Here is a 22,195-nt window from a genome sequence, read left to right on the forward strand (position 1 = left end):
AAGTAGATATGAATGAATAAATATGTTTTTTCCTTTTATTACTTTAATGAATTATTAAGCTTTACAAAAACAATGTGAAATATAAAAAAAAAAAAAATAAATAAATAATAAATTAATTAAAAAAAAAGACTACTAAATGTTAAATTAATTCAATATTTTAGTTATTTTTATAAAATAGAGAAGAACATAATAAAATAATAATGGTTAACTAGAAAAAAACTTCACAATAAAATAGCATTTTTAAAATATTATTAATTATTATCTAAATTCAATAGATTTTAAATGGAATTGTTAAATATCGTATAGGATTTAAAAATTAAATATAAATGATGACATCAAAATTTATGCGTAGAATATATATAACTATAAGTATACTGCAAACTAAATAATTAACTTATTGTATGAGAATTTTTTTAACGGATTGTATATTTGATATTTTATTTTAATTGTTTTTTTTTTTTGCTCTACTATTATTGTATCAATTTTCTTTTCGCAGCAGTTATTGATCTACCCAAGTAAGTATTCATTTTTTTTAATTCATTATCAATTTTTTCACGACTGTAATTTCTTTATTTTAAAAACTTTTCGTAATGATAAGCTAATAACTCTCTTTTTCGTGGTGTTAAAATACTTCTACCGGGAGCATTCGATTGTTTGCGGACTACGCGAGTTGCTAATATTTCATAACCCCATATAGCATGCGACATGATGGTTACGAATTTTGATGGCAAATCAGCATTCATAGCATCACGATATGTAGCGCTTGAAATTTGTAAATTATCACCAATAATATATTGATCGTTTTGTAAAAAGTTGTCAAAAGGCTGATTATGTTGTTGATATTGTAGTGGCTGTTGTTGTTGTTGTTGTTGTTCTTGTTGTTGTTGTTGTTGTCGTTGATGCTCCTGGTTCATAACATGTGCTAGCCTTGCTTCTTGAAGTTGGAATTTCAACTTTTTAGCTCAGACTCCTGCTTCTTCTTTGTCTCTAATAATTGGTTTATAAGTCCGTTCTTAACATTAATATCTACGTTCTGAAAAAAGAAATAAAAATTTTTTTTCAGTTAAATAACTTAATTCTATTTTTCGTTGTATTAAAAACAGTTTCTCAGATTTGCATATCATTTATTATAGACATTAAATAATGAAATCCATGAAACTTAAATGAGAAAAAAAAATTAAATTTACCACATCATCTAGAACTCGTGGTTGATGAGGAGTCGATGACGTAGACGGTTGAACCTATGAAAACATGATTATTTCAATTATAGTATCAATATTTCCTACTTGAACTCTCAATTGATTGCATTAACAATTAAGAAAGTTACTACAAATAGTTGAAGCTTTTAATGGTTTAAGAAAAATTGAGTGCTATATAATTAATTTTAATTTTTTTTTTTTTTTTTTTTATTTCAGAATATTGAATTTTTTTCCATTCTTTGAATTCTATATTTATGAAAAAATATTTTACTTATAAAAATTAAAATTACTTTTACTCTTTAAGAATTAAAAAAAAAAAAGAATTATTATTATTGTAATATAAGTATTATAGTTAGACATTGATGAAAAACAAAAAAACAAATTTTTTTTCTTATACATATAATTTAAACAAAAATATAAACTATAACAAGTGATGATAATTTATTTCTATTTTTATAACCGATCGAAAGGTCATTTAATCGCCACTTTAAAGTAATATTACTGTTTTCATTTCAAATATTTAGAGAAAATGCCGGTTTTTACGTATTTCTTTCTTAAATTGTAGCTATAGTGACTGATTTTGATATGTTTAAATGAAAATATATTTTTATAAATTGAGGATTAGAATTACGATAATCCTATCATATTTCCTTTACCTAATCTAATTATAAATAAAAATTGAAGTTCTAAAAAAATGTTTACTATCAATAGCGTTTCAGACTTTTTAATATTACACACGAAAAAAAAGTAGTTACACTGCTAATAATTAAAAATTTAATTTGAGAAAATTTAAACTTTTTGTTTACTTTCATTTATGTAAGTTATAAATTTTCATTGTTAATGTATAATTTTGTTGGAAGCATTTTTAAATAATAATCGTTACTATCTTTATCGTTAAATTTTGTTACACTATAAGAATTAACTTATATTTATTGAAAATTTTAAATCTATTATTGCAATTAAAATATGTGTATATATATTAGGCCGATTCACAAAAATCGAAATTTTTTTTTCTTCAAAGACACACATTCAAAAGTTTAAGTTAGATAAAAGAAGACGCCTGTCAAAATTTGAGCCCTTCATATTAATACTAAGTGCTCCCTGATCGCGATTTTCTATTTCTCATTGAAATAACAAAGAAGAAAAAAATTTGGAATTGAGAATTTTATAGGTTGGTAATGGCGTATTATACAAATGAGCCCAGTATACAAAAAGGTCTCCTATAATTTTTCGATTAATTCATCTCTTAAAAAGTTATCTTAGCTTGAAGTCAAATTTATAGGCAATTTCGATATCCTTTTACTTTTTCAGTGAAACTATCAGGTATATCACAAAATGTCGTAGGATCTTGTTTGTAGACAATTTTATTCTCGACTAATTATCTTTGACAAAGATTTTTCATAATCTGCACAACTTTTTAGTTATTTTGATTTTAATGTCAACCTCTTAAAATTGATTGAACAGGGTGGCCACAAAGAAATGATTTCAAAATTCCCTGATATTTCCCGGTTTTCCAGTTGTTTTTCACATTTTTCCCTGATTTAAAAATTTTATTCGTATCATTCAGATATTCAAAGTTTTTATTGTGTTTTCATTTTCAATAAATAAATTTGATAATTGAATCATGCGAGAAACCATAAAAAATGTCAATAAAATAAATTAATATTGCCTACTTTGGATTATTCTATGTTAAAAAAGTGTTAGTTGAAATATTTAATAAGAAATTTTATGATTCAAATAAATTCAAAATACACTGGTTACAAAAATTAAGGGGTACTAAAAAAAAATTTCAAATTTGTTAGTAATTTTCAACAGTATGTAATTCTAAGGAAAATGGTCATACAACAAAAATAAAAAGGCAAACTGTAGCTTCAAACATCTAGTTTCTGATTTGGTCTTTGAATTTTTTTATTATGCACGGTTCCGGAGCAGTAAAAATCAATCATAATTATCGAAAAAAATTAATTCAAGCTCGAAGACAGTTTTTAAGACGAGCAAAAATTTGGTGAATGTCTTTTTTGATAGTTTTCTTTGGATTAATTTGGAACCGCACAAAATAAAAAAAGTTTTAAGACCAGATCAGAAAACTAGACACTTGAAGCTACAATTTGCCGTTTATGTTTTTATCGTACGACCATTTTCCTTCGAGTTACAACCTGTTGTAAATCACTTGAAAATTTAAAATTTTTGTCATAACCCTTAATATTTGTAGCGTGTAATTGATAAATTTTTTTAATTTTGAACTGTCGCAATTTAATTCCCGGATACTTTTCGAAATTCCCTAACATTTCCCTGATAATTCCCGGTTTTCCTGGTTTGTGGCCACCCTGTTGAAATACTATTTTTTTAAAAAGCTTGATTTTTGAGTGTGCCTTCTTAAAATAAAACAAAAATATATTTATATATGTATGTATTTTTTTTCTTCTGGATGTGGGAATAAGATAGTAACGATTGATTTATTTCTACGATTTCTTCATCGACTGCAATTTTTTTTTGTATTTGTGCATAATGATGTTTGATATGCTTTTCTTTTAAATATCCGAGTTTATAATTTTTTTCTTTCTCAAACAAATACCTTTAATTTTTTAGGAAAGAAGAATACGTTTAAGTACGATGTTATTATAATATTCGCATTAAGTTTCCGATTTTTTAATTTAATTTAGTTCATTTTTTTTTTTTTTTTTTTTTTCATTTCAATTTAACGATAAAAATTAGAAAATCTTAATAAAAAAAACGCGTGAAAAAAAAAAAATTGATCGAATAATTAAAAATTTTTTCATAAAAAAATTACATATTTAGCTAAAAATTCCATATCTTTAAATCAATATTGTCAATAATTTTTGAAAAAAAAAGTTTTTACCTTGCTATTATTATTAAGCTCTAAATGAGTTGATGTTTCAGGATCTGTCATTTTTCTATTTCGTACATTCGAATTTTGCGACAATGTTTCTACCCCATCAGCATCGTCTTCGGAATCGCCAATCAATTCAGAATCGTTTATTTTGTCTAACTCTATTTCGTATTCGCTGTTTATTTCTTCATTATCATTCTTCTTTTCCAGGTTATTTAATACAGTTGCTACTCCATCGAGTTGAAACTCTTCTTTTCTTTCTTCGTCTTGTTTATTCTGAGTTATATCATTCACTTGTTGTTTATTGTCATTTAAATTTTTCTTTGAATCTTCGGTCACAGAGTTTGTGACTTCATTTTTATCTTTGCCACACGAATCTGGTCCATTTAGAAGCTTCAAAAAATAGAGATTCAAATTATTAGCAAAAACAAAATAATAACAATAATTATTGTTATTGGTTGTCATTATTATTATTATTATAACAATAATACTATAAATAATTAACGACATGTCTGTCGTACGAGATTTTGTTGAATGAATATTTACCATATCCTTCATTTCATTAGTCTGTTCAAAAGCTTCAATGATTTCGTCGGCTCTCTGTTTTTTCACTTTGCTTTCGTTTTATTTTTGTTTCTAGTATATGAAAACTTTCTGAAGTAAGCTTTAATTTTATTTAATAATAATATAATTAATTAATCCATGTGAGAATACTTCAGTGAAATGCTACGTCAGATAAGAGATTTACAATTTTACAATTAAACAATCAAAAAAATATATTTAACGAATGAATTGAAATAATAGTATAAAAAATGTCCATCTAATTTCATCAAAACTGTATAGTGATACTTGCTACTACCCCCATATCTTCGTAAAAAATAGTTGGAAAAATTTTTTTTTTTTTTAATTACTATAGTGCTAATTGGTTTTTTTTTCTTTTGCTACTGTGTTCTGAGAATATATTGAAAATGTTTTTATTTTATTCAAAAGTTATAATTTTTAAATTAAGAATTCTTCCTATTATGAATGAAATTCTAGCAATTGAAGTAAAAAAAATCACCATCTTTATTATTTAATATAGTTTTTGCTATACATATATTTTTTGAAATTTATTACTTGATCGAGTTTTTGTCGCAGACGTATAAATTAATAAGTCAACTTTACTTGATTTATTTTAAAGATAATTTTTTGATTATAAACAATTGATTCTAAAAAAAAATAACTGATTACCTTTAACTTTCGACTTAACAATTTCGAAGGAAAATTAAAAAATATAAAATTTGAAATTTGATTTTCTGATCTGAAATTACCAACTTTATGTCCAATGTACAATATTAATTTTAGTTAATTATATAAAAAAATTCAACAACAATAACAGAAGTTATACACAGAAATGAAAAATATTGCTTATTTTTTAATTATTTACCTGCGACTTTTAATATCGTGCATTTGATCTCTTTACCATCTCTCTGATAACGATAAATTTTATTTTTTGTTGATTCACGATAATTATGAAAATCGTTAATACGATTAGTTTTGATAATAACTCTTCTGTTGGATTCTAATGGCAGTTCTACCAATGCGTATTCCATATTAAAACTGAATTATTCACTTATTAGCTCGAAACGCTTCACACAACAGCTAACGCGCTACTGACAAACTCGCGTGGTCAACCACGAGGCTTAGAAATAACCACGTTCCCTTTGTCTCGATCGTTTACGTATATGCGTGAAGATGTTCGTCTCTACTGATACACAGTAAACGTAAGTTCTCTCGCTTACTTGTGTATACTATACTAACACCAATAGCTACTGTATCTATATTGAATATATATGCACAGTGGCTTGTACGGAATGTATATATATATATATATTTACACAACGTTGTATATCGTAGTCTTGTCAATTCGTATGACGTATATTCTCTTTTGCACCTTTTTTGTGGCAATACAAAATAATTTTGATATCTGTAATAAATTTTATCTGGTAGTTATAAAAAAATTTCAATGCTTGTTAAATTTTAATTAATTGTTTTCATTATATTCTATTCAATGTCTTGTCTATTTCCAAATAAGTTGGCATTATAAATTATGTTATCGTTTAATAAATGATACACATAATATTTATTTATTCTGGATAATATCAGCTTTGTTCATTTTTGTACTTTAAAGAGCTAAACATTTTTTCTATATGTTTTAATTATTGTGAAAGAAATACAATATAAGAAACGTATAAAAAACGAAAATAATAGAAAAAATACACAGCCCTTCGTTCACGCCACACAATATTCTATCGAGACTTTTTCTGAAATCACCAAATAATTATTTTTGTCTTTATTTTATTTAAAATAACAATTATTATAAGCTTTTATATCTTATTTTAAAATTATAATATTTTTACGAAAAATGTTTTAAGCATGCTTTTTTTAAAATAAATTATTATTATATAAATTATAAAAAACGCATTGAATTAATCTACTGATCTCTAATTGCATTGTATCTTTTTTAAACTTATCTGGTATATGTTTAAAATATGGCAATTATTACTATTTAATGTTTTTTTTTTTTTTTTTTTTTTTTTTTAAATCCCATCTTTTATTATTACATTGTTAAATTCATACGTTCTTTTAAATAAATGATTGTAAATAAATAATTAAAAAACCTAATATTCGGTAATAACAAGCGCATAAAAATTATAAATAATGAAATATGAAGTATTTATTTATTTTAATTACTCTCATGCAACTTTTAATATTTTTTAACTTTCAATATCTTTAATTATTTGATCACAGTACTGACGAAGGCACGTAGTGGATTACGGCATTATGAAACGAATACGCGCCCTTTGTCTATGTATGTGCGTGTACGAGTCGTATGTTCGGTCCAAGCCGACGCTGTTTTGCTTGTCTGTGAATTACGATACTCACAACACTACTGTTTCTATATCTATATATCTATATTGTCAGTATACAAATAAGTATGTAAACAAAACCCTAACTACGTTAATGGGTACGACGGAGTCTTGTCTATTTGTATAGGGTATTTTATTTTTTTCTTACAGCTCACGATGGTCGTAGATATTCGTTCCTATTCTTATCCTTTGATTAATATACATTTTTCCACATTTAAAAATTATTAAATTCAAAGTGTGTAATTAGAGACATAGGCATGTCTTAACGCACGAGGTCAGCTATAAAATTGTTAGCTCAAAACCCCAATTAGTCGATAAAAAATTTTTAAATTTATTAATTTTTAATGAAATACTGAATTTTTTTTTATATCCTTCTGTTGATCTATAAATATATGAGTCATTCCATGTCAAATCTTCCAATAGTTGGAATCGGCCCCGTTCGGTTTGGACGAATTTTGGTCAGGAGTTTTCTATTACCATATAACACAATTCTGTCGAAGGAAAATAATTAGAAAATTTTTGTTCCAAAATTACGTGAAATTCAAAATTTCGCGTTTTTTCTAGTTTTTCAATTTTATTCTTTAAATATCCTGAAAACTATCATAGTTACAATAATGATCCAAAGCTTGTTTTGAAAGGGATACTTAAGGCTATGAAAACAAATATTCAAAAGGAAAATTTAAAAAAATGACAAATTTGTCAAATTTTGAATTCTTGAAATTCGTCAAAAAAGATCGACATTAAATTTTTGGCTCAATTTTGTTTGTATAACACCTTGTACTTATTTTAAAAGATCCTGAAATTTTCAGAACTGTGTTTTTTGTTTTGGCAAAAATATGAATTTTCGAATTTTATTGAATAAATATTTTTTTTTTTTTATTTTAAGTTAAGTCAAGTTAAGAAATCAATCAAGTTTGTAAATTTCAGCAGTAAAAATTTCACTTTTATTGATATTATGTGAAAATAGACCATTACTGACGATTATTTTCTAATTTATTTAATATCTATCAAATATAATTATTATATATCATATTATAATGTGAAAAAGACCATTAGTAACAGTTATATTCTTATTGATTTGATATTTATCAATTAAATAAGAATATAACCGTCACTAACGGTCGTTTTCACATTATTATGTTATTAAAGGAAATTTTCACTGCTGAAATTTACTTTACTTAAAAAAAATTTTACTTAAAAAAACAATGATAAAAAAATTTTTTTTTTTCATAAAATTCAAAAATTCATATTTTTCCAATAACAAAAAAACACAGTTCTAGAAATTTCAGGATCTTTTGAGATAAGTACAAGGTGTTATACAAAAAAATTTGAAAACTGCCTGACCCTTCGGAAACATCATTACTTGTAAATTTTTGAGCATTTCGAGCTCGAAAATTTGCTGAGCCGGAAAAACGTACCTTCACTGAAAAATTATAATTTTTGTCCGACGATATCTTTGGATGGAATGAATCGATTTGAACATTCTTGGTGGCAATCGAAAGGGCTCAACAAGACTTAAAACTAATTATATTTTGACGCGAATCTGGCCACTGATTTATAAGTTATACGCAAAAAACCAAAAAAAAAAAATTTTTTACTTTTATTCTTTATATAACTCGTAAACTACATGACCGATCTACCCCAAAATTTAATCAATTCTAAGTTTTGATGAATCCTCTTAATTGCCACCAAATACGTTCAAATCTGTTAATTCGTTCCAAAGATATCGTCGGACAAAAAAAGTTTGCACACACACACACACACGCGGACCGAAACCTAATGGATTTATCAAAAAATGATTAGAGATTTTTTTTGTAGATCAGTAAATTTGGCATAAAAGGTTTGAGGAAAGATTTTTTGTATTTTGATTTTTTCAGAATGTATTTTTTACCATGTTACTAAATGAAAAACCGAAAATTATCGATAGCCACCTCTAAATATCAATATTAAGAGCTCAAATTTTAACTGTCACCATAATTGAAGATACTCTTTCGATTTTTCATTGTTCATCGACAAAAAAAAATAGTCCCTTAATTTGAATCAGTTCAATATTTATATATATATATATATATATTGAAGGGTCTACAAAAAAGGTTTTTCATCAATTTTCGATAAATATAATTTTTCAAAAATAGAATTAATATTATGACTTCAAACTTTAACAGTATTTTTTTTCTTTATTTCGGACAGTATTTTCCGTGTAATTTTAGAAAAAAAAAAATTGTCAATTTTTCTGAATCAGCCTAATACATATATATTAGGGTGCTTTATACTTAGGCGATATTTTTTTAACTGTTCTACCTGAAAAACTAATAATTTATAGAACAAAACAAATATTCCCGCGTGAAAAGAAATTTTAAGTCAATTAGGAGCTTCGCTCATCGAAAAATTCGATTTTCCATTTAAATAACATGGGAAACAAAATTTTTTTTAGTTTGGAATTTTTTACCTTGACATAGCTCATTGGACAAATAAACCCAGTATACATTTTTGTAGGGAATTTAACGCTCTACAAAAAATGTCTCTTATCATTTTTTGATAAATTCATCTTTTCAAAAGTTATTGCAGCTTAAAGTCAAGGTTATAGTAAACTCCAAGAGCTTTTTACTTTTCCGGCGAAAATATCGGATTTATCATGAAATGCCATAGAATCTTTTTTCTAGACAATTTCATTTCCTACTAATTATCTTTGATAATTTCTTTTTCAATTCTGCATTGTTTTCTAGTTATTTCCATTTTAATGCCAAGCTTTTAAAATCGATCAGAACACTATTTTTTTTGAGGTTGGCATTAAAATGGAATTACACGGAAAATACTGTCCGAAATAAAGAAAAAAAATACTGTTAAAGTTTGAAGTCATAATATTAATTCTATTTTTGAAAAATTATATTTATCGAAAATTGATGAAAAACCTTTTTTGTAGACCCTTCAATATATATATATATATATATAAATATTGAACTGATTCAAATTAAGGGACTATTTTTTTTTGTCGATGAACAATGAAAAATCGAAAGAGTATCTTCAATTATGGTGACAGTTAAAATTTGAGCTCTTAATATTGATATTTAGAGGTGGCTATCGATAATTTTCGGTTTTTCATTTAGTAACATGGTAAAAAATACATTCTGAAAAAATCAAAATACAAAAAATCTTTCCTCAAACCTTTTATGCCAAATTTACTGATCTACAAAAAAAATCTCTAATCATTTTTTGATAAATCCATTAGGTTTCGGTCCGCGTGTGTGTGTGTGTGTGCAAACTTTTTTTGTCCGACGATATCTTTGGAACGAATTAACAGATTTGAACGTATTTGGTGGCAATTAAGAGGATTCATCAAAACTTAGAATTGATTAAATTTTGGGGTAGATCGGTCATGTAGTTTACGAGTTATATAAAGAATAAAAGTAAAAAATTTTTTTTTTTTGGTTTTTTGCGTATAACTTATAAATCAGTGGCCAGATTCGCGTCAAAATATAATTAGTTTTAAGTCTTGTTGAGCCCTTTCGATTGCCACCAAGAATGTTCAAATCGATTCATTCCATCCAAAGATATCGTCGGACAAAAATTATAATTTTTCAGTGAAGGTACGTTTTTCCGGCTCAGCAAATTTTCGAGCTCGAAATGCTCAAAAATTTACAAGTAATGATGTTTCCGAAGGGTCAGGCAGTTTTCAAATTTTTTTGTATAACACCTTGTACTTATCTCAAAAGATCCTGAAATTTCTAGAACTGTGTTTTTTTGTTATTGGAAAAATATGAATTTTTGAATTTTATGAAAAAAAAAAATTTTTTTATCATTGTTTTTTTAAGTAAAATTTTTTTTAAGTAAAGTAAATTTCAGCAGTGAAAATTTCCTTTAATAACATAATAATGTGAAAACGACCGTTAGTGACGGTTATATTCTTATTTAATTGATAAATATCAAATCAATAAGAATATAACTGTTACTAATGGTCTTTTTCACATTATAATATGATATATAATAATTATATTTGATAGATATTAAATAAATTAGAAAATAATCGTCAGTAATGGTCTATTTTCACATAATATCAATAAAAGTGAAATTTTTACTGCTGAAATTTACAAACTTGATTGATTTCTTAACTTGACTTAACTTAAAATAAAAAAAAAAAAATATTTATTCAATAAAATTCGAAAATTCATATTTTTGCCAAAACAAAAAACACAGTTCTGAAAATTTCAGGATCTTTTAAAATAAGTACAAGGTGTTATACAAACAAAATTGAGCCAAAAATTTAATGTCGATCTTTTTTGACGAATTTCAAGAATTCAAAATTTGACAAATTTGTCATTTTTTTAAATTTTCCTTTTGAATATTTGTTTTCATAGCCTTAAGTATCCCTTTCAAAACAAGCTTTGGATCATTATTGTAACTATGATAGTTTTCAGGATATTTAAAGAATAAAATTGAAAAACTAGAAAAAACGCGAAATTTTGAATTTCACGTAATTTTGGAACAAAAATTTTCTAATTATTTTCCTTCGACAGAATTGTGTTATATGGTAATAGAAAACTCCTGACCAAAATTCGTCCAAACCGAACGGGGCCGATTCCAACTATTGGAAGATTTGACATGGAATGACTCATATATTTATAGATCAACAGAAGGATATAAAAAAAAATTCAGTATTTCATTAAAAATTAATAAATTTAAAAATTTTTTATCGACTAATTGGGGTTTTGAGCTAACAATTTTATAGCTGACCTCGTGCGTTAAGACATGCCTATGTCTCTAATTACACACTTTGAATTTAATAATTTTTAAATGTGGAAAAATGTATATTAATCAAAGGATAAGAATAGGAACGAATATCTACGACCATCGTGAGCTGTAAGAAAAAAATAAAATACCCTATACAAATAGACAAGACTCCGTCGTACCCATTAACGTAGTTAGGGTTTTGTTTACATACTTATTTGTATACTGACAATATAGATATATAGATATAGAAACAGTAGTGTTGTGAGTATCGTAATTCACAGACAAGCAAAACAGCGTCGGCTTGGACCGAACATACGACTCGTACACGCACATACATAGACAAAGGGCGCGTATTCGTTTCATAATGCCGTAATCCACTACGTGCCTTCGTCAGTACTGTGATCAAATAATTAAAGATATTGAAAGTTAAAAAATATTAAAAGTTGCATGAGAGTAATTAAAATAAATAAATACTTCATATTTCATTATTTATAATTTTTATGCGCTTGTTATTACCGAATATTAGGTTTTTTAATTATTTATTTACAATCATTTATTTAAAAGAACGTATGAATTTAACAATGTAATAATAAAAGATGGGATTTAAAAAAAAAAAAAAAAAAAAAAAAAAACATTAAATAGTAATAATTGCCATATTTTAAACATATACCAGATAAGTTTAAAAAAGATACAATGCAATTAGAGATCAGTAGATTAATTCAATGCGTTTTTTATAATTTATATAATAATAATTTATTTTAAAAAAAGCATGCTTAAAACATTTTTCGTAAAAATATTATAATTTTAAAATAAGATATAAAAGCTTATAATAATTGTTATTTTAAATAAAATAAAGACAAAAATAATTATTTGGTGATTTCAGAAAAAGTCTCGATAGAATATTGTGTGGCGTGAACGAAGGGCTGTGTATTTTTTCTATTATTTTCGTTTTTTATACGTTTCTTATATTGTATTTCTTTCACAATAATTAAAACATATAGAAAAAATGTTTAGCTCTTTAAAGTACAAAAATGAACAAAGCTGATATTATCCAGAATAAATAAATATTATGTGTATCATTTATTAAACGATAACATAATTTATAATGCCAACTTATTTGGAAATAGACAAGACATTGAATAGAATATAATGAAAACAATTAATTAAAATTTAACAAGCATTGAAATTTTTTTATAACTACCAGATAAAATTTATTACAGATATCAAAATTATTTTGTATTGCCACAAAAAAGGTGCAAAAGAGAATATACGTCATACGAATTGACAAGACTACGATATACAACGTTGTGTAAATATATATATATATATACATTCCGTACAAGCCACTGTGCATATATATTCAATATAGATACAGTAGCTATTGGTGTTAGTATAGTATACACAAGTAAGCGAGAGAACTTACGTTTACTGTGTATCAGTAGAGACGAACATCTTCACGCATATACGTAAACGATCGAGACAAAGGGAACGTGGTTATTTCTAAGCCTCGTGGTTGACCACGCGAGTTTGTCAGTAGCGCGTTAGCTGTTGTGTGAAGCGTTTCGAGCTAATAAGTGAATAATTCAGTTTTAATATGGAATACGCATTGGTAGAACTGCCATTAGAATCCAACAGAAGAGTTATTATCAAAACTAATCGTATTAACGATTTTCATAATTATCGTGAATCAACAAAAAATAAAATTTATCGTTATCAGAGAGATGGTAAAGAGATCAAATGCACGATATTAAAAGTCGCAGGTAAATAATTAAAAAATAAGCAATATTTTTCATTTCTGTGTATAACTTCTGTTATTGTTGTTGAATTTTTTTATATAATTAACTAAAATTAATATTGTACATTGGACATAAAGTTGGTAATTTCAGATCAGAAAATCAAATTTCAAATTTTATATTTTTTAATTTTCCTTCGAAATTGTTAAGTCGAAAGTTAAAGGTAATCAGTTATTTTTTTTTAGAATCAATTGTTTATAATCAAAAAATTATCTTTAAAATAAATCAAGTAAAGTTGACTTATTAATTTATACGTCTGCGACAAAAACTCGATCAAGTAATAAATTTCAAAAAATATATGTATAGCAAAAACTATATTAAATAATAAAGATGGTGATTTTTTTTACTTCAATTGCTAGAATTTCATTCATAATAGGAAGAATTCTTAATTTAAAAATTATAACTTTTGAATAAAATAAAAACATTTTCAATATATTCTCAGAACACAGTAGCAAAAGAAAAAAAAACCAATTAGCACTATAGTAATTAAAAAAAAAAAAAATTTTTCCAACTATTTTTTACGAAGATATGGGGGTAGTAGCAAGTATCACTATACAGTTTTGATGAAATTAGATGGACATTTTTTATACTATTATTTCAATTCATTCGTTAAATATATTTTTTTGATTGTTTAATTGTAAAATTGTAAATCTCTTATCTGACGTAGCATTTCACTGAAGTATTCTCACATGGATTAATTAATTATATTATTATTAAATAAAATTAAAGCTTACTTCAGAAAGTTTTCATATACTAGAAACAAAAATAAAACGAAAGCAAAGTGAAAAAACAGAGAGCCGACGAAATCATTGAAGCTTTTGAACAGACTAATGAAATGAAGGATATGGTAAATATTCATTCAACAAAATCTCGTACGACAGACATGTCGTTAATTATTTATAGTATTATTGTTATAATAATAATAATAATGACAACCAATAACAATAATTATTGTTATTATTTTGTTTTTGCTAATAATTTGAATCTCTATTTTTTGAAGCTTCTAAATGGACCAGATTCGTGTGGCAAAGATAAAAATGAAGTCACAAACTCTGTGACCGAAGATTCAAAGAAAAATTTAAATGACAATAAACAACAAGTGAATGATATAACTCAGAATAAACAAGACGAAGAAAGAAAAGAAGAGTTTCAACTCGATGGAGTAGCAACTGTATTAAATAACCTGGAAAAGAAGAATGATAATGAAGAAATAAACAGCGAATACGAAATAGAGTTAGACAAAATAAACGATTCTGAATTGATTGGCGATTCCGAAGACGATGCTGATGGGGTAGAAACATTGTCGCAAAATTCGAATGTACGAAATAGAAAAATGACAGATCCTGAAACATCAACTCATTTAGAGCTTAATAATAATAGCAAGGTAAAAACTTTTTTTTTCAAAAATTATTGACAATATTGATTTAAAGATATGGAATTTTTAGCTAAATATGTAATTTTTTTATGAAAAAATTTTTAATTATTCGATCAATTTTTTTTTTTTCACGCGTTTTTTTTATTAAGATTTTCTAATTTTTATCGTTAAATTGAAATGAAAAAAAAAAAAAAAAAAAAAATGAACTAAATTAAATTAAAAAATCGGAAACTTAATGCGAATATTATAATAACATCGTACTTAAACGTATTCTTCTTTCCTAAAAAATTAAAGGTATTTGTTTGAGAAAGAAAAAAATTATAAACTCGGATATTTAAAAGAAAAGCATATCAAACATCATTATGCACAAATACAAAAAAAAATTGCAGTCGATGAAGAAATCGTAGAAATAAATCAATCGTTACTATCTTATTCCCACATCCAGAAGAAAAAAAATACATACATATATAAATATATTTTTGTTTTATTTTAAGAAGGCACACTCAAAAATCAAGCTTTTTAAAAAAATAGTATTTCAACAGGGTGGCCACAAACCAGGAAAACCGGGAATTATCAGGGAAATGTTAGGGAATTTCGAAAAGTATCCGGGAATTAAATTGCGACAGTTCAAAATTAAAAAAATTTATCAATTACACGCTACAAATATTAAGGGTTATGACAAAAATTTTAAATTTTCAAGTGATTTACAACAGGTTGTAACTCGAAGGAAAATGGTCGTACGATAAAAACATAAACGGCAAATTGTAGCTTCAAGTGTCTAGTTTTCTGATCTGGTCTTAAAACTTTTTTTATTTTGTGCGGTTCCAAATTAATCCAAAGAAAACTATCAAAAAAGACATTCACCAAATTTTTGCTCGTCTTAAAAACTGTCTTCGAGCTTGAATTAATTTTTTTCGATAATTATGATTGATTTTTACTGCTCCGGAACCGTGCATAATAAAAAAATTCAAAGACCAAATCAGAAACTAGATGTTTGAAGCTACAGTTTGCCTTTTTATTTTTGTTGTATGACCATTTTCCTTAGAATTACATACTGTTGAAAATTACTAACAAATTTGAAATTTTTTTTTAGTACCCCTTAATTTTTGTAACCAGTGTATTTTGAATTTATTTGAATCATAAAATTTCTTATTAAATATTTCAACTAACACTTTTTTAACATAGAATAATCCAAAGTAGGCAATATTAATTTATTTTATTGACATTTTTTATGGTTTCTCGCATGATTCAATTATCAAATTTATTTATTGAAAATGAAAACACAATAAAAACTTTGAATATCTGAATGATACGAATAAAATTTTTAAATCAGGGAAAAATGTGAAAAACAACTGGAAAACCGGGAAATATCAGGGAATTTTGAAATCATTTCTTTGTGGCCACCCTGTTCAATCAATTTTAAGAGGTTGACATTAAAATCAAAATAACTAAAAAGTTGTGCAGATTATGAAAAATCTTTGTCAAAGATAATTAGTCGAGAATAAAATTGTCTACAAACAAGATCCTACGACATTTTGTGATATACCTGATAGTTTCACTGAAAAAGTAAAAGGATATCGAAATTGCCTATAAATTTGACTTCAAGCTAAGATAACTTTTTAAGAGATGAATTAATCGAAAAATTATAGGAGACCTTTTTGTATACTGGGCTCATTTGTATAATACGCCATTACCAACCTATAAAATTCTCAATTCCAAATTTTTTTCTTCTTTGTTATTTCAATGAGAAATAGAAAATCGCGATCAGGGAGCACTTAGTATTAATATGAAGGGCTCAAATTTTGACAGGCGTCTTCTTTTATCTAACTTAAACTTTTGAATGTGTGTCTTTGAAGAAAAAAAAATTTCGATTTTTGTGAATCGGCCTAATATATATACACATATTTTAATTGCAATAATAGATTTAAAATTTTCAATAAATATAAGTTAATTCTTATAGTGTAACAAAATTTAACGATAAAGATAGTAACGATTATTATTTAAAAATGCTTCCAACAAAATTATACATTAACAATGAAAATTTATAACTTACATAAATGAAAGTAAACAAAAAGTTTAAATTTTCTCAAATTAAATTTTTAATTATTAGCAGTGTAACTACTTTTTTTTCGTGTGTAATATTAAAAAGTCTGAAACGCTATTGATAGTAAACATTTTTTTAGAACTTCAATTTTTATTTATAATTAGATTAGGTAAAGGAAATATGATAGGATTATCGTAATTCTAATCCTCAATTTATAAAAATATATTTTCATTTAAACATATCAAAATCAGTCACTATAGCTACAATTTAAGAAAGAAATACGTAAAAACCGGCATTTTCTCTAAATATTTGAAATGAAAACAGTAATATTACTTTAAAGTGGCGATTAAATGACCTTTCGATCGGTTATAAAAATAGAAATAAATTATCATCACTTGTTATAGTTTATATTTTTGTTTAAATTATATGTATAAGAAAAAAAATTTGTTTTTTTGTTTTTCATCAATGTCTAACTATAATACTTATATTACAATAATAATAATTCTTTTTTTTTTTTAATTCTTAAAGAGTAAAAGTAATTTTAATTTTTATAAGTAAAATATTTTTTCATAAATATAGAATTCAAAGAATGGAAAAAAATTCAATATTCTGAAATAAAAAAAAAAAAAAAAAAAATTAAAATTAATTATATAGCACTCAATTTTTCTTAAACCATTAAAAGCTTCAACTATTTGTAGTAACTTTCTTAATTGTTAATGCAATCAATTGAGAGTTCAAGTAGGAAATATTGATACTATAATTGAAATAATCATGTTTTCATAGGTTCAACCGTCTACGTCATCGACTCCTCATCAACCACGAGTTCTAGATGATGTGGTAAATTTAATTTTTTTTTCTCATTTAAGTTTCATGGATTTCATTATTTAATGTCTATAATAAATGATATGCAAATCTGAGAAACTGTTTTTAATACAACGAAAAATAGAATTAAGTTATTTAACTGAAAAAAAATTTTTATTTCTTTTTTCAGAACGTAGATATTAATGTTAAGAACGGACTTATAAACCAATTATTAGAGACAAAGAAGAAGCAGGAGTCTGAGCTAAAAAGTTGAAATTCCAACTTCAAGAAGCAAGGCTAGCACATGTTATGAACCAGGAGCATCAACGACAACAACAACAACAACAAGAACAACAACAACAACAACAACAGCCACTACAATATCAACAACATAATCAGCCTTTTGACAACTTTTTACAAAACGATCAATATATTATTGGTGATAATTTACAAATTTCAAGCGCTACATATCGTGATGCTATGAATGCTGATTTGCCATCAAAATTCGTAACCATCATGTCGCATGCTATATGGGGTTATGAAATATTAGCAACTCGCGTAGTCCGCAAACAATCGAATGCTCCCGGTAGAAGTATTTTAACACCACGAAAAAGAGAGTTATTAGCTTATCATTACGAAAAGTTTTTAAAATAAAGAAATTACAGTCGTGAAAAAATTGATAATGAATTAAAAAAAATGAATACTTACTTGGGTAGATCAATAACTGCTGCGAAAAGAAAATTGATACAATAATAGTAGAGCAAAAAAAAAAAACAATTAAAATAAAATATCAAATATACAATCCGTTAAAAAAATTCTCATACAATAAGTTAATTATTTAGTTTGCAGTATACTTATAGTTATATATATTCTACGCATAAATTTTGATGTCATCATTTATATTTAATTTTTAAATCCTATACGATATTTAACAATTCCATTTAAAATCTATTGAATTTAGATAATAATTAATAATATTTTAAAAATGCTATTTTATTGTGAAGTTTTTTTCTAGTTAACCATTATTATTTTATTATGTTCTTCTCTATTTTATAAAAATAACTAAAATATTGAATTAATTTAACATTTAGTAGTCTTTTTTTTTAATTAATTTATTATTTATTTATTTTTTTTTTTTTTATATTTCACATTGTTTTTGTAAAGCTTAATAATTCATTAAAGTAATAAAAGGAAAAAACATATTTATTCATTCATATCTACTTGCACTCGTTTTAATGCTGCGATGTATTTTTTATTTATATGTAAAATATATGATTACCCTGATTAATTGAAAGTATGAAATAAATTTTACTTACATTATAATAATTTTTTTTAATAATAATAATTATTATTATCGGTAAACTATAACTTTATTTTATTTGAAATTGTGATGGTCATTAGTTCCTTAAATTTTTATTGATAATTCTAAAACTTTTTGTATTTATGGCGTGAATTCTCTGTTGGAAGTCTCAAAAAAACAAAAAAAAAAACACTTTTTTTATTATTACTACAATAGTTGCCTTAAAGTATTGAAAATTAGGAGAAACTCTGAAAAAAATTTTTTTATTATTATCTCAATTTTTGCCTAAAAGATTTTAAAACTATGAATAACTCTGAAAAATTTTTTTTTATTGTTATCTTAATTTTTGCCTTAAAGTTTTTAAAACTCTGAATAAATCAGAAGAATTTGTTTTTATTGTTATCTTAATTTTGGCCTTGAAGTTTTTAAAACTCCGAATAAATCTGAAAAATAATTTATATTGTTATCTCAATTTTTGACCAGAAGTTTTTAAAACTCTAACTAACTCTGAAATTTTTTTTCAATGCCATGTCACTTCTCTGCTAAAAGTTTTAATTGCTCTTTATTATTCTTCCAGAAGACTCCCAAATTTGACAGAATGTTAGACTTCTAATGACTAACACAGAATTTTTTTGACTTTAAAATAGGTATTCTGAATTTCTAAGAGAAATGAAGACTTTTACAGTTGTATTTTTAGTTTTAAAAGAAGTATTCTCAGTTCTCGAAGAAAAATATTTCCACAAGGGAACTGCTAGAATTTCTTCCGATACACCTGCCAAAATATCTTCCGACATACCTGCTAAAATTTCTTCTGACTCATCATTAGACGTTTTTTTGTGTACAAGGAAAGAAAGTAATATTTCATCCAATAATGATTCAAATTTGTCTGAACCGAAATTCAGCTCCACTCCTAACTCATTTTCTGACTCATTAAAATCCTTAAAAATATCATTTAAACAAAAACTAGAAAATAGTTTTTCAATAGTACTAGACGAGCAACCAATTCAATTTAAAATTCACGAAAACCAAACATCAGTGAAACGAAAAAAAATTTCAAACAGTACCTCATGTCAACCAATTAAACGAGGAAAGTACGTTAATCTATTTCCTGCAATCAAAATATTCCATCAAAATGCAGCAGATAAAAACTCTAAGAAGACTAAAAAGTGGAAAATGATTCAAAATGGCTCTATAATGGGTTATTGTAAAATTGGTAAATTAAAATTATCATTTCGAAATACTTGCCCATTCGATAGTATCACTGAACTTTTATCTTTTGCATACTTAAATTTTAAAAGTTTTCGAAATTTTGTTGACGATCAAAAAAGTAAATCTGAATCCTACCAAAAACAGATTCTCTGTATAACATCGCGCCAAGTACAGGTTTAAAATTTTTTATAAGTAAAAAAAACATTATTTTTTACAAAAAAAAAGTCAAATCGAAAAAATACCAAGTACCTAGTATGATGCAAAATCATAACAAACATTTTCATGAAATTTAAAAAAAAAATTGTATAACAAAATTTCAATGTACTTGGTGTGCGTTACTACATGTACTCAAGCAAAATTAATTTCTAATAAAATCAAACATGTTTTTTTTTACTCTTTTGTAAGCACACCAAGTACATTGAAATTTTGTTATACAATTTTTTTTTTAAATTTTATGAAAATGTTTGTGATGATTTTGCATCATACTAGGTACTTTTGGTATTTTTTCGATTTGACTTTTCTTTTGTAAAAAATAATTTTTTTTTTACTTTTAAAAAATTTTAAACCTGTACTTAGCGCGACTTTATACAGAGAATCTGTTTTTGGTAGGATTTTAACTACTTGGTATTTATTCGATTTGATTTATTTTTTTTGTAAAAAATAATTTTTTCTTATTTGTAAAAAATTTTAAACGTGTACTTGGCGCGATGTTTTACAGAGAATCTGTTTTTGGTAGGATTTGTTTTCTTTTTGTCGTGTTGATTGTGAATAGTTTTAATGCATACTATTAAAAATCGACTTCCAAACTAAACTCAAAAAATTCGTCTTAAAGTAATGCGTAGTCGTGATATATAACACGTGAGGGTATACTGTTTATAGTATTATTTTTTAGAAACAATATAATAGTACTAACTAATAATTTAGTACTGCCAAACATTATAACCTGCTTGATCTATTTTTATAAGACAAATAGTTGCAGTTATTTAACGACAGTCCCCATTAAAATTAACGTCAAATATATTCATCAACGTCGGGCTTTTCTGTTAATAATTTTAAATATCAAATGGTTTAGTGGTTTGACCCCTCTTCCAGCATCTTTCATCTATTACAACTAGCAAGTGGTGCAAAGTACTTATCCTCCGTCTCCTTTGACCCAAGGGTATGCTTTTCTTTTTTTTCAGAATTTCCATGGACATATGAATATACATATATATGCACTAGCTATTGCTTGCGCGCTTCGGTTGACACGTCGTAATGTTGGATGAGTCTTTATTTTTTATTTATTATTGACATCGACATCTTAACATTTACCGTTCAAATATTCGTAAATATACTTATTCTCTTGCACTTTTCTACGGAAAAAAAAATTATAAGTGGTTTTGAAAATTTTTAGAATCATCTGATGTGTCATTAGTTGTTAGTCTATAATAATGACTTAATTAGAGACAATTATGCGTATTTTCGACGCAAGTAGTAAGTAAAAATATTTCAATTGATCTACATATATATATTGGGTGTACAAATTAGTTCGGTCCGTTTTAAAAAGATGGCTCTGGCTGTCATGAATGTTTTATTGTGACAGTTGATCTCGGTGGTTTCAGAGAGGTTAGACATCTGTCAATAACATTCCGTTCCCATCACTTCGAATTTCGTAAAAGTACTTGTTTTTAATTTTTTTGAATATGTCAAATTTTGTGGCTAATAAGCAGCATCTGCGGGAGGTTTTAATTTTTTGCTTTAATTGGAAGAAAAGTGCAGCGGAAGCGCATCGAATGCTTGTGGAAGTTTATGGTGATAATGCTCCAACTGATAAATCATGTAGGGAATGGTTCCGACGTTTTAAGGATGGTGAATTCAGCGTTGAAGATAAGCCTAGACTCGGACAACCAAAAAAATTCGAGGACGAAGAATTGGAGGCATTACTTGATGAAGATCGAAGTCAAAGAAGAGCTTGCAGATAGTTTAGGAGTGACTCAACAAGCAGTT

General features: G+C 25.7%; 2 protein-coding genes and 1 long non-coding RNA gene across 8 annotated transcripts in view; 1 reads left to right on the forward strand and 2 right to left on the reverse strand.

Moving 5' to 3' along the window:
* Positions 1-22,195, reverse strand: part of LOC128668672 (uncharacterized) — a 31,915-nt gene that overhangs the window by 3,547 nt on the left and 6,173 nt on the right. For 3 of the 6 annotated variants that reach the window (XR_008404334.1, XR_008404323.1, XR_008404318.1), the window contains exons 6-7: positions 21,123-21,561; positions 19,001-20,108 (exon numbers count right to left, since the gene is read on the reverse strand). The exons of the other annotated variants lie outside the window; for them this stretch is intronic. This is a non-coding gene — a long non-coding RNA (uncharacterized LOC128668672). Of the gene's footprint in view, positions 1-19,000; positions 20,109-21,122; positions 21,562-22,195 lie in introns of those variants that run through there. 6 annotated transcript variants of the gene reach the window in all.
* Positions 942-5,699, reverse strand: LOC106693630 (uncharacterized). Its single transcript, XM_053742047.1, has 5 exons — positions 5,477-5,699; positions 4,597-4,776; positions 4,060-4,443; positions 1,188-1,241; positions 942-1,033 (listed from the first exon to the last, which is right to left on the reverse strand). The coding sequence occupies exons 2-5, from the start codon at positions 4,606-4,608 to the stop codon at positions 950-952; spliced, it is 534 nt and encodes a 177-aa protein (XP_053598022.1). The 5' UTR covers positions 4,609-4,776; positions 5,477-5,699; the 3' UTR covers positions 942-949.
* LOC128668638 (uncharacterized) lies at positions 13,220-17,982 on the forward strand. Its single transcript, XM_053742001.1, has 5 exons — positions 13,220-13,447; positions 14,148-14,327; positions 14,481-14,864; positions 17,683-17,736; positions 17,891-17,982. The coding sequence occupies exons 2-5, from the start codon at positions 14,316-14,318 to the stop codon at positions 17,972-17,974; spliced, it is 534 nt and encodes a 177-aa protein (XP_053597976.1). The 5' UTR covers positions 13,220-13,447; positions 14,148-14,315; the 3' UTR covers positions 17,975-17,982.

This window comes from Microplitis demolitor, chromosome 1 (assembly GCF_026212275.2).
Source record: "Microplitis demolitor isolate Queensland-Clemson2020A chromosome 1, iyMicDemo2.1a, whole genome shotgun sequence".
Lineage (NCBI taxonomy): Eukaryota > Metazoa > Arthropoda > Insecta > Hymenoptera > Braconidae > Microplitis > Microplitis demolitor.

Excerpts from the sequence above, each read along its gene's own strand:
- LOC106693630 (XM_053742047.1), bottom strand. Across the intron at positions 1,242-4,059 it reads AGCTTAATAATAATAGCAAG|GTTCAACCGTCTACGTCATC; the intron begins GTAAAAACTTTT and ends ATGTTTTCATAG. Across the intron at positions 1,034-1,187 it reads CACGAGTTCTAGATGATGTG|AACGTAGATATTAATGTTAA; the intron begins GTAAATTTAATT and ends TTCTTTTTTCAG.
- LOC128668638 (XM_053742001.1), top strand. Across the intron at positions 14,865-17,682 it reads AGCTTAATAATAATAGCAAG|GTTCAACCGTCTACGTCATC; the intron begins GTAAAAACTTTT and ends ATGTTTTCATAG. Across the intron at positions 17,737-17,890 it reads CACGAGTTCTAGATGATGTG|AACGTAGATATTAATGTTAA; the intron begins GTAAATTTAATT and ends TTCTTTTTTCAG.